The 18326-nt window shown below is 40.5% G+C and overlaps 1 protein-coding gene across 1 annotated transcript; it reads left to right on the plus strand.

Annotated features, from left to right (window-relative positions):
- The first annotated feature begins 3308 nt into the window (after positions 1-3308).
- DYNLRB2 (dynein light chain roadblock-type 2) lies at positions 3309-13470 on the plus strand. The gene is made up of 4 exons (XM_061386824.1): positions 3309-3415; positions 5861-5936; positions 12026-12193; positions 13223-13470. The coding sequence occupies exons 1-4, from the start codon at positions 3413-3415 to the stop codon at positions 13264-13266; spliced, it is 291 nt and encodes a 96-aa protein (XP_061242808.1). The 5' UTR covers positions 3309-3412; the 3' UTR covers positions 13267-13470.
- Positions 13471-18326: the final 4856 nt, after the last annotated feature.

Below are 18326 nucleotides of genomic sequence, written 5' to 3' on the forward strand. Positions count from 1 at the left end.
GCCGTTTAGTCGTAAGTCATGTCCAACTCTTTTACAACCCCATGGACTGTAGCAGGCCAGGCTCCTCTGTCCAAGGGATTTCCTAGGTAAGAATACTGGAGTGTGTTGCCATTTCCTTCTCCAGGGGATCTTCCCAATCCAGGGAGTGAACCCGAGTTTCCTGCACTGGCAGAGAGATTCTTTATCACAGAGCCATCAGGGAAGTCAAAGAATCTAGTGTACACTTTTTTGAGCAATATCACTAGAGTACTAGGAGAAGTTGTGTTTAAACTGACAAATAATGCCTTATTTTATGAGAAAATGGGCACAAAGTATACTCCTTGGCTCATTATTTAGTATTTGCCAACTGGTAGGAATGCCAGTTTCTATATGGGACGGTACTGAAAATACCAAGATAAAACTCGAGCTCATGAAGTTACCTGCGTTTCTTCAGATTAAACAGAGAGTAGAAACAAATTATTAGAGAGATTCCAGCAGAAAATCGTCTCACTTTCACAAAATTATATGTGAAGAACAGTAGACTTTATGTTCACATGTACCACAACTTTGGTGGTCACTTCAAGAGTACTTGCAAAAAGTATTATTCATTAAGTCTTTCACTTTAGTTCAAAGTTATTGAACTATAGTTAGCATTTACTGTGGGTCAAAAGAAGTGGTGAGGGGATGAACAGAAGAGAAAAAGAGAAACAGAGGTTCCCATACACTGAGCATGGGTATAGAGAACGTGATAGATGCTGCCAAGATATTTTATACAGCACAGCTCTGGATATTCATTATAGTCCCTCAAAAAGCATAAAAATTAAACCATGCTACCTCCAAGGAATAATTAGAAGTGAAAATCAATACGGAGAAAATGGCTCATATTCTCCTCATTGATTTTCTGTGCACAGTGAGTCAAACTTGACTGTTGGTTGGAAGTCAGTTTGGCTACTTCTTATTACTTTTTTCAGCAGTTGGATACTCCTGCCAGTGCCTTTCATGCCGGAGTCTCTCTTTGCTCTAATCACAGCTGTCAGCTATTGAATGAGTTTGATACCCTGACTTCAGAAAGGAGGGGATTCGCGGACCACGCATATGCAGTCAGTTCCTTCATTAAAGCTGACTGACATCAGCGATAACACGGTGCACTGCCACTGATTTTTAGAAGCAAAACAAATTGCTGCACAACCAAGTAGGAATCTCCTGGATCTAAAACACCCAGAGAGCCCAAGAATCAGTGTTTATACAATTTATCCAGTACTGCAGTATATGCCTGCACTTTTATCACTGAAAAGCATACGAGTTATCAGTGCAGAACTAGATCTGCAAACATACACACCAGCTCCTCCCCCAGAATCTCAGTTGCCCATTCCAAATGACCTTGGCTGGAGTGTCAAGTGTGGAGTGACAAGGCGGTATGAGTTAGCCATTGTGACTTGGCTTTTTGAGAAGCAGTAAGTTTCTCAAAGGAAAAAAAAAAAAAAAAAACTGAAGCAGAACTAGAGCTTCAGCGAGTGTTTCTGTACATAACATAGTATCATCAAAGGGTAGGACTCCAAGTTGAAATGGATCATCTAGTCCCAAGCCAAGTTCAAAATTTTTCCAGGGCATCCCTGACCAGGAAGACAAGGACCTATTCAGATTCTAGATGACTTCCCTAGCAATAACTATGCCTTGTTTGGTGTAACGTACTTATTGGAAACAAAAGCACAAACTGAGTCAGTATTACAGGGAGCTGCTATAGTGGGGTCCCTATGGAGAAGCAGTCCCAACTTGACCATTTATATTTAGTGCATGCATGCTCAGTCGCTAAGTCATATCCAACTGTCTTTTGATCCCATGGACCAGGCTCCTCTGTCCATGGGGTTTTCTAGGCAAGTAATGGAGTGGGTTGCCAATTCCTTCTCCAGGGCATCTTCCCCACCCAAGGATAGAACCCGTGTCTCCTGCTTGGCTGGTGGATCCTTTACCACTGAGCCACCAGGGAAGACCTGTCTAGAGTTCAGTCATTCAAGTTCTCTTCAAACCCCAGGACGAGATGCCGACCCAACCACAAAATTTTCCCACTGTGCCTCAGGTACACTCTGTCTCTTCCTCCCAGACTACCAAGATACATCAATGCCCCTCGGAAGACCAAGAGACTTGTAACCATCCCTAGTTGACCTTTAACTTGTTTCCTCCCTCAGTTCCTCCAATACCCAATGGACTGCTCTTCTACGGAGATTTGCAGAAACTCAGCACTAACCTGCCACTTTTCAGCAACTCAGAAATGTGGGCAAATGGCTTTGTAAAAAATAAAATAAAGTTCTAGTGGGTTAAATATAAGTACTGGGTAGTAGCAGCTCTACAACTGAGGGAAGAGCAGCTCGGGGGTGGTACAACCACCACGAGAACCTAAGACGTTATGATGACACTTCACCTACGGTGTTGAGGGTTGCTGCTGCTGCTGCTAAGTCGCTTCAGTCGTGTCCGACTCTGTGCGACCCCACAGACGGCAGCCCAACAGGCTCCCCCGTCCCTGGGATTCTCCAGGCAAGAATACTGGAGTGGGTTGCCATTTCCTTCTCCAATGCAGGAAAGTGAAAAGTGAACGTGAAGTCGCTCAGTCATGTCCGACTCTTAGTGACCCCGTGCCTGCAGCCCACCAGGCTCCTCCATCCATGGGATTTTCCAGGCAAGAGTACTGGAGTGGGGTGCCATTGCCTTCTCCATGTTGGGGGTGGGGAGATGTAATTTAATAAATATATATTTACTATATACATACTTATTGTATGTGTGTGTGTGTGTGTGTGTGTGTGTGTGTGTGTGTATGTCTTCAATTAAAAAGAAATGCGCTTGGTGGGCGGGGGAACAAACGTGTCAGCCCTGACCCGGCAGCGCCTCAGCAACTCTGCGGGTCACAGGGCAGCTGAGTCTATACCTAATATCACCCCGGGGTCAGACGGAACCACGCCGGTTTATTTGCTCCAGAACACGTATTACACTTGGACAGTACTGCTTCGTTTGTCGCGCATTTTGTCTGTCTCCCGTTCTAGAATGTACCACAGGCCCAGAGAACGAGACACGGTAAGTGGTCAATAAATCGTTCTTGAACGGGGAATTGGCGGTTACCGAACGCGTACCTCAAGGAATGACTGACTGAAACTTCGAACGAACGAATCGAAGCCTGGCCTAAGTACCTCAGTTCTCCTCAGCTCAGGTGAGCGCTGGGGGCAACGGTCCCCAGCCCCTGGCTACGGCAGCCGGGAAGGTCAAGCCAGTTCCGGGCGGAAGTGCAAGCCCCGCAAGGCCCGCCCCGCGCGCACGCAGGCCGGGGTACCCACGCTTCCGGGAGATCACTTCCTCCACTGTCTCCTAGCAACGGCTGGAAGCGTTGTTGACATCCCAGGCCGCAGTGGCGCAGGTCTGAGCCCAGAGTCTCGCCGCCCATAAGATGGTAAATCCGAGATCTCTGTCAACAACCCGCCCGCCAAGGGTGCCGACAGGCAGGGTCCCTTCGCTGCCCAGTTCTCGGGGCCGCAGGGAAGGCTAGGAGCTCCAGAAGCTTCTTGGAGGGGCACACGGAGACGCTGGAGGGACCAGAGGGGGCGACCGTGGAGGAAGGGAAGATGTGTAGATGGGGGGAGCTTTCTTGGGGAATAGATATCTAGGGGTGTTTTCTGGGAGTAATACTTGAGGAGGAAGAATATCGAGAAAGAGACACGGAAGGGATGAAAGATCCTGAGGGGAATGAGTAATCTCCTCGACAGCGAGGGAAGTTTGAAAGGGGAAGAGGCACCATGGAGGAGAGAAAAATCACCCCGAAGGGAAAGAAAGACATGCGACAGCGCAAGGGAATGGAGAGGGGCGAGAAGGAGGAGCTGTTGAGGAGAGAAGAAAGAAAAATAGAAAAGAGGAAGTAGGGATGGGAGAAGGGAGGCGAAGAAAAGGAAAATGGAGAAAGAGAAAGGTCGAAAAAGAACAAACCGAAAGTGTTTTTGGTGTTTTGTTTGTTTGTTTGTTTTTAAGGAATGAAAAGGTATTGGCGATGGGAATTAAGAGACTATATTATGAGGGCTCAGAAATCACGAAAGGAAAAAACACCTGGGAAAATAGAGGGACAGGCTGGGTCGAGCAGGGAGAGAGAAGTAAAATAGAAATAAAGAGGTCAGCGGATCTTGTAAGGAGCTGTGGACGTTGTCCTATAGATGGCACAAAAAAAGTAGTTATTTAATCCCCTGTACAGGTACTATGCTTTAGTGCAGTGTTTCCCAAAGTGAGATGCAAACATGAGTTGCTACATTAAGATGGCTCAGAAATACCAAATACCACAGAGTGAATCACATCAGAGAAAGTTATTCCTCTTTCATTTTTTTCAGCCTCTAGACTATATCCAGGAGAGACTTTCTGGCACTTTTAGGTCCTTTTAATACTTTGGCCACCTCATGCGAAGAGTTGACTCATTGGAAAAGACTCTGATGCTGGGAGGGATTGGGGGCAGGAGGAGAAGGGGACGACAGAGGATGAGATGGCTGGATGGCATCACCGACTCAACGGACATGAGTTTGAGTGAATTCTGGGAGTTGGTGATGGACAGGGAGGCCTGGCGTGCTGCAATTCATGGGGTCACAAAGAGTCAGACACGACTGAGTGACTGAACTGAACTGAATGCCACTATCATCTATCTATCAAGTAGTTTTGATTTTTCACCTGAAATGCAAACCTCAGGCTCATAATTTTCATTGGAGTAGAATTTAATAATACGATCTCTCTTTTTTTATGATTATTTCTGCCTGTGACAAATGATACAGAATTTGCATTTGTGGTAGCGATGTATAGTTTCCTTTTAAAATGCATTCATTTAAACTTTTAGCAGTGAGATAATTCTAAAAATGTGCTGGGTGAATAATATAGATGTTATTTATAATGGCAGAAATTGAAAAGCTGGTACACGAATGCCTGAAATTCAGAAAACACCTGCTATAGTGGTGGAAAGAGGAAATAAGTGCTCCCGCCCACATTAGGGTCAAAAGAAAACTGAGTCAAAAGAAAACTGTCTTTTGACAAAAGTAACATAGCATTCACCCATACAATGTTGTAAACAAAATTATTTTATAAACTCTCATCAAAAGACTCTGCAGAATACTGTTTGAATTCAGAATATCCAGTGATTACTCTGTTATGAAAAATATGCAGGCTGGAAAAAATATTCTTTAGTTTAGCATTTGTAGAAGGAAATAAACTGGTACAATATAGTCTATGCATAAGATTCAGAAAGCTAAATTTAAAACCCAGTAATGGGATTATAACATTTATGGTTGAACATTCAGCATGCCCTGAGATCCAGGCTGTAGTTACCAATAGAATCCTGGGATACATTGTTTTCACAGAATATTTTTAATTTAATCATCTGAACTCCCAGTTAGATGACATTTACAACTGAGAATATGATTTTTTATTAAGTGATGCTTTTAGAAGGAAGGAGGTCGTAATATAGCTCTATAAATATTTTTTTAAATCTATAATGTAGAAATGGGATTTTTTGTGTGAATACAGAAAGATCAATGAATGAAAGATGACCCGAGCAGATTTCTGTTCAACATAAAGGATACTTTTCCAGTGAATAGAGACAGATAAAAATGAAGTGCGCTCTTGTAAGGCAAGATTTCTGTCTCAACAAAAGTTCGGGGCAAGATATTTTTCAGGGTTGTATGTAGAGAGTCTTATATAAGTTTGCATATGGGTTTTGACAGTTTCAAAGCTCTCTTCCAAAAGCTGAGATTTAGCATCCAATACCTTAGTTTAAGGAGACAGAGGAGTAGGGATCTTTCTAAACATTACTCTCGTTAGGACTGGGATCACCATGAAGACTCTGGTTAATTTTTTTCCTGATCTCTTCCAGGCAGAGGTGGAGGAAACCCTAAAGAGGATCCAGAGCCATAAAGGGGTTATAGGAACAATGGTTGTAAATGCAGAAGGTAAATACATCACAGGCTGCCTTCTTGACATGCAGAAGCAGACCAAGAGCCTTTTTGTTCTTTGAAGTCTTAGGCAAACATCTTGGAATTTTAAGTCAAAAGTATATTTTACATATTTTAGCTGAATCATTTACTTATCAAACATCTATTGAGTGTCTATTAATTACATGCCAAGCACTCTGCTAAAAGGTAGGGAAATAAAAATTTTAATGTATATATATTCCTAAGAAGTTCTGTACATTGTCTAATTTTTAAAGCTTTGGTAAACTCTCTTCTAACATTTCAGGAGGAGCTATGAAACTATTACAATGAAGATAAGAATACCATTGTTGGCAGTTTGCTTTCATTTTGAAATTGTAAAGCGTACAGAGTTTCAATCTTCATTTGAAAAGAAACCGTTCCTTCACCATAGTAAATGAAATCTTTGAGAATTAATTTTAATGTAATTTATAGTATAGTCTTCATGGTTATAGTTAAAGGAGGGCCAATACATTTCCACCTATGAAATCTGTAGACTTATTCCAGAAACTTGCCTATTAACAGTCCACAGAGCCTTCTCTCTGGCACGTTGTTCCATGCTCAGCTATGGTGGCAGCCTCTTAAAGGCTTCTGCTGGCTTCATTGCTAATTCAGGCATCTGTAAGGGCGAGAGGTGCCACAGATCCCAGAACGTTAGTTGAAACAGGAGTAGCTACTTCACATAATTCATGGTATAACCATGGAATTGGCACACTGCCAACTCGGTGCTTGGCAACGGACTCTCACAGCTAATCATTATTATGGAGCAAATCCATCAATAAATATTTATTGAGCAACTACCCACTGAAAGTCTGTTTAAGCTCTCAACTTCAATCCCTTATTATTAAAAATGGAAAATAACCCAATTTACTGATGATTGTGACAAGTAAGTGAAATAATAATTGTCAAGGGCCTGGCACAATACCCAATACTTAACAGAATTGTAATGAAGTAGTTCTGTGAATGTGGAAATTTTTAATTTATTTATACAGATAAAATATTTGATGTGTTTTACAAAATAATAAAATTTAAAAATGCTCAATGTCAAGAGAATGTCAAGTAATAAATTCACCCAGCTTGAGTGATCAGGAAGGAGAGGTTTTAACATCAGCCTACAGGTAAATCAAGAGCTATGCCTAATATTTCCAGGAGGCCATCCAGTCTGAGTCCATTGTTCTGGTTGAACTGATTTTAGTTCCAGGCATTTGCATAAGCTCTATCACACCCCCTAAGATTTGAAGGACTTCACAGAGAGGCTGTATTTGTTTTCTTTGGCTGCCATAACAAAGCACTACATACTTAGTGGCTTAAAAAGATTAGACGTTTATTCTCTCTCAGTTCTGGAAGGCTAGATGTTGAAATCACGGTGTCAGTGGTCCAGGCTCTCTTCAAAGAAGCATCCTTCCTTGCCTCTCTCCCGGCTTCTGGTGAGTTCCAGCAATCCTTGCTGTATGTTTGCTTGTAAACGCATCACTCCCACCTCTGCCTCCATCATCGTGTGCGTTTTCCTCTTCGTACTCTTTTTCCTCTTCTTATAAGGACCCCAGTCATTGGGTTAGGTCCCACACTGATCTAGTATGACCTCACATCTTCAAAGACCCTGTTTCCATATAAGATCACATTCTGAGGTTTAGGGGAGGCTTGAAATTTGGAGGGGACTCTATTCAACCCATCTGGTGGCTCAGACAGTAAAGAATCTGCCTGCGATGCAGAGGACCTGGGTTCGATCCCTGGTTCAGGAAAATCCCCTGGAGAAGGGAATGGCCACCTACTCCAGTGTTTTTGCCTGGAGAATTCCATTGACAGAGGAGCCTAGTGGGCTACAGTCTATGGGGTCTCAAAGAGTCAGATACAACTTAGCAACTAACTCAGGTACATTCATTCACCAATCCTGACACCGAGGACAATGTATCTAAAGGCAGACTTAGTCTAAAGTTCATAATTCTGGCAATATGCTTTAAATGTTGGAAAAATATCCGTACCTTTTGATCTGTAATTCCACTCCTGGGAATTTATTTAAGGAGTAATGAAGAAAAGATTTAGGTGCAAAGGATCTCAGAGAGGCATCATATATAACAGCAATAAAGCAAAAGTCACTCTGTCTTGTCTGACTCTTTGCAACCCCATGGACTATACAGTCCATGGAATTCTCCAGGCCAGAATACTGGAGTGGGTACCCTTTCCCTTCTCTAGCAGATCTTCCCAACCCAGGGATAGAACCCAGTTCTCCCACAATACATACACAGACAAATAGGTAAATAAATCTCTCCCAACAGTAGGGAAATTTTTGAATTAATTATGTAATATTTACTCAATGAACCATTACTCTATTTAAAATGTTGAAGAATATTTAAAGTCATGAAAAACTACTCGCAATATTAGATGAAAAAAAAGCAGGAAACGAAGCAGTACCCAGTATTTTTAAATCCTAAATACAGCCAAGCACACATACACACTGAAATATGGAAGAAAAGGCAGGGATGTGTTAACGGTGATTATCTCTTGAGCAGTTGAATTAAAAATGACTTTTATTTTCCTGAGGTCTCTCAATTAACACTTTTCTCATCCAAGGGTAACACAATATTATTTTTCATACTCATTAACTTCTAATTAACCTCTACTAGGAAAAGGTTGTGTTAAGGTTCGGGGCACTTTTCTGAAAGCCAAATTAACCTTTTCCCAAAAAATACAAATGAGGGGCTTATTTTTATGGTCAGATTATTAACAACCAGAGTGTATGACAAGGATGTTTACTAATAGCATATAGTATAAGTTGTGTGACTCGAATGAAATGAAATACTCCATCTCAACAGCCTACTCAAGTTTAAATGAACGTGCCATTTATTACAATGTAGCTTTGCAGCATTCAGAAGTCCCATGAAATTTAACACTGTAAATATTTAACTAAGCTGCTGTTTGTGTGTTCTTGCTCTCTACCAATGGTTTTAGTTGACTAATTCCCAGTAAATCATTTTAACAGTTTTTTAGGTTTTTGATTGTGGTGAGGTAAGCCTTCTACCATGTTATACGTTTAAACTCATTCTCTGCCATGTGCAGCAGAGTCCTTTGGTTTCACTATCTGAAACATAGACTTATCCATGACAATGAAATGAGCTTATCAGTTTAACCCAATGCTGAGGGGTGTAGGTTTTTGTTAGATTCTTTGTTAACATTGGTTCCCCATTTATAAAATAATTCATTGTTTACAATATTACAGTCCTGATCACTGAACTAGATACTGGTGAACATGCATATTTGTTTCCCAGACAGTCATATCCGTTGTATATTCTTATGTATATAAGCCTGATTTCTGCAGGCTCTTAATTTTAAATATTCTTGACATTTCTAACAATCCATCATTTGGATTTCATTAGATTTTATCCAGCCATCCAGCCATTTCCTTTTATTTTTGAAATATAATCTAGCAACCAAAATACAAGTGTACAGTTGAAGAGTACCACCTTGGTGGGATCATAAAGATTCATATTTTTAAAGCAGTGTCGTAAATTTAGGAATATTGAATTTATACTCTTTGTTCTAGAAGTTACATTTGAGGAATTTATCCTACCCACAAGTATATACAAATGTGAAATGGCATCCACACAGATATATTCTGTCGCCTTGTTTATAAAAGGCAAAGATTGGGAACAGCCCAAATGCTTGGCAGGAAGATATATTAGTTACGTGCATTACAAAGCATCCATTCAACAGTCGCATTATACAGCCATTAACAGGAATGCCCTAGCCTTATGTGGACAGAAGGCAACAACTTTCCAAGTGTATCAAATGGAAGAAGTTAAGGTACAGAATAGAGAATGATACAGTTGAAGAATACAAACGTGAACAGACTTAAATAAACTTAGACTATCTCTGCAAGGACACCAAAGAAACAGAGCAGTGGTTACCTCTCAGAAGAAGTGGGTGTGTTTTATACCATATGCTATAATTACTTCCTAATAAATTATTTTTTAATTACTTCACATGGTCCCAAGCAAGAACTCAATAAATATTTGTTGATTGATATTTTTTCCCCAAGGGTCCACAGCGATATGAAGAACTCCAAGAGTTTCCACGGTACACACTTATTATTCAGGAAGGCTAGGTCTATTATTTATTGACTTGGATCATGAATAGACTGACTAAGTAGGCCCGAGCATCTGATTCATAATCTTGTCATCTGCACTTTAAATAATTTATTCTGCTTGTATTTCTTTTTTGACACTGAGCAATGCAGACTTTGTAGATAGTCACTCTTCGTGATGCAAAATAAAACTGTTTGGTCAAAAAGCACCCTTAAAAGGTGGAGTGCTTGCTCCACTTTCAGTCTCCTGCTTGGTAAAGACACACACGTAATGGTTCGCCAGGTGTGAAAGACAGAACTGACTTCTGGAGAGAAAGTGGCCAGCAAACAATAATACAGAAATTAACAAGCTTTCTATGAAACCTTATTTACTGAAAAGGTTTTCCTTATAAATATTGTCCTCCTCATCTTGTTTGGCAAGACCGACTCTGGAGAGAATGAATTTCTTAAAGGGGAAGGAAATTAGTCTGTTTCAGAGTTGAGGCTCTCCAAAGGTTTTCATGAAAAACAAAGTCCCAAGTTAGAAGCACTCAGACCAGTTTCTGGAGCTACATTCTCTGAGGGAAAAAACCAAGAGGGCCACCTTAGCCTTTTTTATTGATGGGCCTTCATTTGGGTTCCTGAGGAACTTGACAACAATCCCAGATTCACCTTCATGTGCCCCCCAAAACTCAAGGCACATTTGCAAATCAAATCCTTGGAATTCCCTGGCTTATTTGGTAGTTTTCAAAATAATATGGAGGTCGGCTCTGATTAGGTACGATGTATGTAAAACAGCTAGCGCGGCACCTGTTGCACAACAAGCACAGAGTGACCTGAAGAGAGGCTGGATGGATTTGAATGGAATGAAATTATACTCGCATATTTGTCTGGCTAGGTTTTTTTCTGCTAAATTAATAGCTTCTGTTTTACACTCATAATGAAACAATAGAGCACACAAGTAGCCAAATCTAATCATGCTTAAACCAAGAATGAGTGCAAACCAGGGCATGCCCAGCCAAACTACAGCATCTTTGTGGCTGTGTTTTCTAGCATAAAAATTAAGGTTTGCAAAATACTGTATGAGGAAGTTACAAAGAAATTCTGAAAACCCCTTTTGATACTCTCTAGCAGGTGCAGATACCCCCTTCTATCTCTGTTCTCAGGAAACTAGCACCATGTGTTAAGTGGACTTTTCACAGCTTCTCACGGTGAACTCACCTCACTGTAGACAGGATGCTTGCTGCTGCTGCTGCTAAGTCACTTCAGTCGTGTCCGACTCTGTACGACCCCATAGATGGCAGCCCACCAGGCTCCGCCATCCCTGGGATTCTCCAGGCAAGAACACGAGAGGGTTGCCATTTCCTTCTCCATTACATGAAAGTGAAAAGTGAAAGGGAAGTCGCTCAGCCATGTCCGACCCTTAGCAACCCCATGGACTGCAGCCTACCAGGCTCCTCCATCCATGGGACTTTCCAGGCAAGAGTACTGGAGTGGGGTGCCATTGCCTTCTCCAGACAGGATGCTTAGGGAAATGCATTTCATATAGAAACATGTTACTACTGAAATAATCAATTAACAATTTCCAAAAGATTTGTATACTAAAGTGTTCATCACCATTAGGTACGAAAACAAAAACACACAACCTAACAATCCTATAGTAGGGGGTTGATTATATTATGTTGTATCCAAAGAATAGTAAAGTCTACAGCCATTAAAAATAATGTCGATGGCACCGTCAACAAGGAAAACTTGTATGCTGCCCTTTGAATGAAGAAAAAAGCAACAGTCAAATCTACTTTTATAATTTGATCCAACTAAATTTTAAAATCCATGTGGAGGCAGAAAGATTGGAAGGAAATAAAGTAAAATTGTTCCAGTGAGTAATATGAGTCATCACTTTTTCTTCCTTTTTAAAATTACCAGTATTTTCCAGTATTTCTATGATGCACCTATTGCTTTTATAAAAAGAAAAAAAAAATGTTTAACCCATAATTAAATCTTGTACTAGGCATTCCCATCCGAACAACCTTGGACAACTCAACAACAGTTCAGTACGCAGGTCTCCTTCATCAGCTGACCATGAAAGCCAAGAGCACCGTCCGTGACATTGACCCTCAGAACGACCTAACTTTTCTTAGGATCAGATCCAAGAAACATGAAATCATGGTAGCTCCAGGTAATCTGGCCCATTTCATGTCACATTTCAGGCATCTTTCTACTTTACTGGATAAAGGCTTTGTGTCTCAAAGGATGGGGACTGTGGGTTTTAACATGCACTATGACACATCATGTTCCTCAATTAAAAAATGAAGAACTTTGAATCTGAAAATTCCTTGAAATTAGTCAAGAAGTTGGATTTTGCCCGTTTGTACCTGTTGTTAGTAAAACATTTAGGAGGTATAGATTTCCTGTTACGTAAACTTAGCACACAAACCTCCTGAAGAGTGGGAGAAATATCTCCTATCCAGGGGATAAAGCAGAGGGTGGGTCAAAGGTCTGTTGGGTCTCAAACCTTCCCTGGGGCGGAGCCCATTCACTGGGGCCACTAAAAGCCAGCCGCCACAGAAATACTTCTTTCCTCGAAGGAGGTGCATTCACTGTGTTAGTGGATGTCAGTGTAAAACAGGACTCATGTTCCTAAATCTAGTCTAGAGCAAACTTCTCTATAATGCAGCTGTAAAATCAGAGTCGCCCGCAAACTAAATAAAGCTTTACCTGCACCTGTGTTCTCACACAAGGCGCACATTAGAATTGCTTGGAGATCTTTTTAAAAATTTTTACTGATACCTGGAACTCCACCTCAGACCAATAGCATCTGGGGCTGGGCCCAGGTAGCTCAACAGGTGATTCTGATGTGCAGCCAGGCTGGCAAACCACTGGTCTACACAAGGTCCCAGTGATGTGCTGAAGAGACAAGCAGATGAGCTGAAGCATTCTTTTATTAAATTTAATTTTTAGGGTAGCCTAACACATAAGATGGGCTCCCCTGGTGGTTCAGTGGTGAGGAATCTGCCCACCAATGCAGGAGATGCAGGTCTGATCCCTGGGCCAGGAAGATCCCTTGGAGTAGGAAATGGCAACCCATTCTAGTATTCTTACCTGAGAAAACCCATGGACAGAGGAGCCTGGTGGGGAACAGCCTACGGGGTTGCAGAGAGTCAACCAATTTTTAGGGTGGATTAACTTTGTCCATCTCTCTCCACAGATAAGGAATATCTTCTGATCGTCATTCAGAATCCATGTGAATAGACCTGCAACAGCCAAATTCTGCCCTGCGATGCCAGGCTGAAAACACTTCACTCTCTAAAGATTCCTGAGATTATAATCAATCCAAGTGATCTTTTGGACAATCCTTTCTATTTTTACATTTAAACTCTTTACATGTCTTATTTAATCCCTTTTGAATGTATTGTAAATTTATAATTTAACTATATAATAAATAAGTTTCTGAAACAGTAGTAAAGATGAATAAAACTAAAAGCTGGTTCTTTGAGAAGATAAACAAAATAGACAAACCTTTAGCCAGACTCATCAACAAAAAAAGAGAAAGAATCAAATAAACAAAATTAGAAATGAAAAAGGAGAGGTTACAACAGACAATGCAGAAATACAAAGGATTATAAGAGACTCTTATGAACAACTATATGGCAATAAAATGGTAACTTGGAAGAAATGGACAGATTCTTAGAAAAGTTCAATATTCCAAGACTGAACCTGGAAGAAATAGAAATTATGAATCCAATTACAAGCACTGAAATTGAAGCTGTGATCAAAAATCTCCCAAAAGACAAAAGCCCAGGACCAGATGGCTTCATAGGAGAATTCTATCAAATGTTTAGATAAGAGCTAATGCCTATCCTTCTAAAACTCTTTCAAAAGATTTCAGAGGTAGGAACACTTCCAAACTCATTTTACAAGGCCACCATCACCCTGATACCAAAACCAGTCAAAGACAACACACAAAAAAGAAAACTACAGTCCAGTATCACTGATGAGCATAGATGCAAAACTCCTCAACAAAAGTTTAGCAAACAGAATTCAGCAACACATTAAAAAGCCATACATGATGATCAAGTTGGGTTTATTCCAGGGATGCAAGGATTCTTCAATATATGCAAATTAATCAATATGATACAATATTAACAAATTGAAAGATAAAAACCATATGGTAATCTCAATAGATGCAGAAAGAGACTTTGACAAAATTCAACACCCATTTATGATTAAAACTCTTTGAAAAATAGGCATAGAAGGAATCTACCTCAACATAATAAAGGCCATATATGATAAACCTACAGCAAACATTATTCTCAATAGTGAAAAACTGAAAGCATGCCCCCTAAGACTGGGTGTCACTTTCACCACTGTTATTCAACATAGTTTTGGAAGTCCTTGCTATGGCAATCAGAGAAGAAAAAGAAATAAAAATAATCCAGATGAGAAAAGAAGAAGTAAAGCTCTCACTGTTTGCAGATCACATGATACTGTACATAGAAAACCCTAAAGATAGTATCAGAAAATTACTAGAGCTCATCAGTGAATTTAGCAAGGTTTTAGGATATAAAATCAATACACAGAAATCACTTGCATTTCTATATACTAACAAAGAAAACTCAGAGAAATTAAGGAATCAATCCCATTCACCACTGCAACAAAAAGAATAAAATATCTAGGAATAAACTTACCTAAGGAGACAAAAGAACTGTACACAGAAAATTATAAGACACTGATGAAAGAAATCAAAGATAATGTGAACAGAGAGATATTCCATGTTCTTGAGTAGGAAGAATCAATTCTCTGGAAATGACTATACTACCAATGCAATCTACAGATTCAATGTGATCTCTATCAAATTACCAATGACATTTTTCACAGAACTAGAACAAAAAAATTCATATGGAAATGCAAAAGACCCTGAATAGCAAAAGCAGTCTTGAGAAAGAAGAATGGAGCCGGAGGAATCAACCTTCCTGACTTCAGATTATACTACAAAGCTACAGTCATCAAGACAGTATGGTACTGGCACAAGAATAGAATTATAGACCATTGGAACAAGGTAGAAGCCCAGAAATAAATCCATGCACCTATGGGTACCTTATTTTTGACAAAAGAGGCAAGAATATACAATGGGGCAAAGACAGCCCCTTCAAAAAATGGTGCTGGGAAAACTGGACAGCTACATGGAAAAGAATGAAATTAGAACACTTCCTAACACCTACACAAAGACCAACTCAAAATGTATTAAAGACCTAAATGTAAGACCAGAAACTATAAAACTCTTAGATGAAAACATAGGCAGAACACTCGATGACATAAATCAAAGCAAGATCCTCTATGTCCCACCTCCTAGTGTAATGGAAATAAAAACAAAAGTAAATAAGTGGGACCTGATTAAACTTAAAAAGCTTTTCCACTGCAAAGGAAACTATAAGCAAGGTGAAAAGACAACCCTCAGAATGGGGGAAAATAATAGCAAATGAAACAACTGACAAAGGATTAATTTCCAAAATATACAAGCAGCTCATACAACTCAATAGCAGACAAACAAACAACCCAATCAAAAAGTGGGGAAAAGACCTAAACAGTTATTTCTCCAAAGAAGACATAGATGGCTAATAAACGCATGAAAAGATGCTCAGCATCGCTCATTATTAGAGAAATGCAAATCAAAACTACAATGAGATAGCACCTCACACTGGTCAGAATGGCCATCATCAAAAAGTCTACAAACAATAAATACTGGAGAGGATGTGGAGAAAAGGGATCACTCTTTCACTGTTGGTGGGAATGTAAATTGACACAGCCACTATGGAGGATGGTATGGTGATTCCTTTAAAAAAATGGGAATAAAACCACCATATGACCCAGCAATCCCACTCCTGGGCATATACCCTGAGGAAACCAAAATTGAAAAAGACACAGGTATCCCACTGTTCATTGCAGCACTATTTACAAAGCTAGAACATGGAAGCAACCTAGATGTCCATCATCAGATGAACGGATAAAGAAGTTGTGGTACATATACACAATGGAATATTCGGATCACGTCAGTCGCTCAGTCGTGTCCGACTCTTTGCAACCCCATGAATCGCAGCACACCAGGCCTCCCTGTCCATCACCAACTCCCGGAGTTCACCCAGACTCACGTCCATGGAGTCAGTGATGCCATCCAGCCACCTCATCCTCTGTCGTCCCCTTCTCCTCCTGCCCCCAGTCCCTCCCAGCATTAGAGTCTTTAACAATGAGTCAACTCTTCGCATCAGGTGGCCAAAGTACTGGAGTTTCAGCTTTAGCATCATTCTTTCCAAAAAATCCCAGGGCTGATCTCCTTCAGAATGGACTGGTTGGATCTCCTTGCAGTCCAAGGAACTCTCAAGAGTCTTCTCCAACACCACAGTTCAAAAGCATCAATTCTTCAGTGCTCAGCCTTCTTCACAGTCCAACTCTGACATCCATACATGACCACTGGAAAAACCATAGCCTTGACTAGACGAACCTTTGTTGGCAAAGTAATGTCTCTGCTTTTGAATATGCTATCTAGGTTGGTCATAACTTTCCTTCCAAGGAGTAAGCGTCTTTTAATTTCATGGCTGCAGTCACCATCTGCAGTGATTTTGGAGCCCAGAAAAATAAAGTCTGACACTGTTTCCACTGTTTCCCCATCTATTTCCCATAAAGCGGTGAGACCGGATGCCATGATCTTCGTTTTCTGAATGTTGAGCTTTAAGCCAACTTTTTCACTCTCCTCTTTCACTTTCATCAAGAGGCTTTTGAGTTCCTCTTCACTTTCTGCCATAAGGGTGGTGTCATCTGCATATCTGAGGTTATTGATGTTTCTCCCAGCAATCTTGATTCCAGTTTGTGTTTCTTCCAGTCCAGCGTTTCTCATGATGTACTCTGCATATAAGTTAAATAAACAGGGTGACAATATACAGCCTTGACGAAATCCTTTTCCTATTTGGAACCAGTCTGTTGTTCCATGTCCAGTTCTAACTGTTGCTTCCTGACCTGCATACAAATTTCTCAAGAGGCAGATCAGGTGTTCTGGGATTCCCATCTCTTTCAGAATTTTCCACAGTTTATTGTGATCCACACAGTCAAAGGCTTTGGCGTAGTCAATAAAGCAGAAATTGATGCTTTTCTGGAACTCTCTTGCTTTTTCCATGATCCAGCGTATGTTGGCAATTTGATCTCTGGTTCTTCTGCCTTTTCTAAAACCAGCTTGAACATCAGGAAGTTCACGGTTCACATATTGCTGAAGCTTGGCTTGGAGAATTTTGAGCGTTACTTTACTAGCATGTGAGATGAGTGCAATTGTGCGGTAGTTTGAGCATTCTTTGGCATTGCCTTTCTTTGGGATTGGAATGAAAACTGACCTTTTCCAGTCCTTTGGCCACTGCTGAGTTTTCCAAATTTGCTGGCATATTGAGTGCAGCACTTTCACAGCATCATCTTTCAGGATTTGAAATAGCTCAACTGGAATTCCATCACCTCCACTAGCTTTGTTCATAGTGATGCTTTCTAAGGCCCACTTGACTTCACATTCCAGGATGTCTGGCTCTAGGTCAGTGATCACAGCATCGTGATTATCTGGGTCGTGAAGATCTTTTTTGTACAGTTCTTCTGTGTATTCTTGCCACCTCTTCTTAATATCTTCTGCTTCTGTTAGGTCCATACCATTTCTGTCGTTTATCGAGCTCATCTTTGCATGAAATGTTCCTTTGGTATCTCTGATTTTCTTGAAGAGATCCCTAGTCTTTCCCATTCTGTTGTTTTCCTCTATTTCTTTGCATTGATCGCTGAAGAAGGCTTTCTTATCTCTTCTTGCTATTCTTTGGAACTCTGCATTCAGATGTTTATATCTTTCCTTTTCTCCTTTGCTTTTTGCTTCTCTTCTTTTCACAGCTATTTGTAAGGCCTCCCCAGACAGCCATTTTGCTTTTTTGCATTTCTTTTCTATAGGAATGGTCTTGATTCCTGTCTCCTGTACAATGTCACGAACCTCATTCCATAGTTCATCAGGCACTCTATCTATCAGATCTAGGCCCTTAAATCTATTTCTCATTTCCACTATATAATCATAAGAGATTTTATTTAGGTCATACCTGAATGGTCTAGTGGTTTTCCCTACTTTCTTCAACTTAAGTCTGAATTTGGTGATAAGGAGTTCACGGTATGAGCCACAGTCAGCTCCTGGTCTTGTTTTTGCTGACTGTATAGAGCTTCTCCATCTTTGGCTGCAAAGAATATAATCAATCTGATTTCGATTACTCAGCCATAAAAAGGAATGTATTTGAGACAGTTCTGAT

Source organism: Bos javanicus, chromosome 18 (assembly GCF_032452875.1).
Source record: "Bos javanicus breed banteng chromosome 18, ARS-OSU_banteng_1.0, whole genome shotgun sequence".
In the NCBI taxonomy this organism is placed as follows: domain Eukaryota; kingdom Metazoa; phylum Chordata; class Mammalia; order Artiodactyla; family Bovidae; genus Bos; species Bos javanicus.

What these genes read in the sequence shown, in the direction of transcription:
- DYNLRB2 (XM_061386824.1), top strand. An exon ending in AATGGTTGTAAATGCAGAAG is followed by an intron (nt 5,937 to 12,025) that starts GTAAATACATCA and finishes ATCTTGTACTAG; the next exon opens with GCATTCCCATCCGAACAACC. An exon ending in TGAAATCATGGTAGCTCCAG is followed by an intron (nt 12,194 to 13,222) that starts GTAATCTGGCCC and finishes CTCTCTCCACAG; the next exon opens with ATAAGGAATATCTTCTGATC.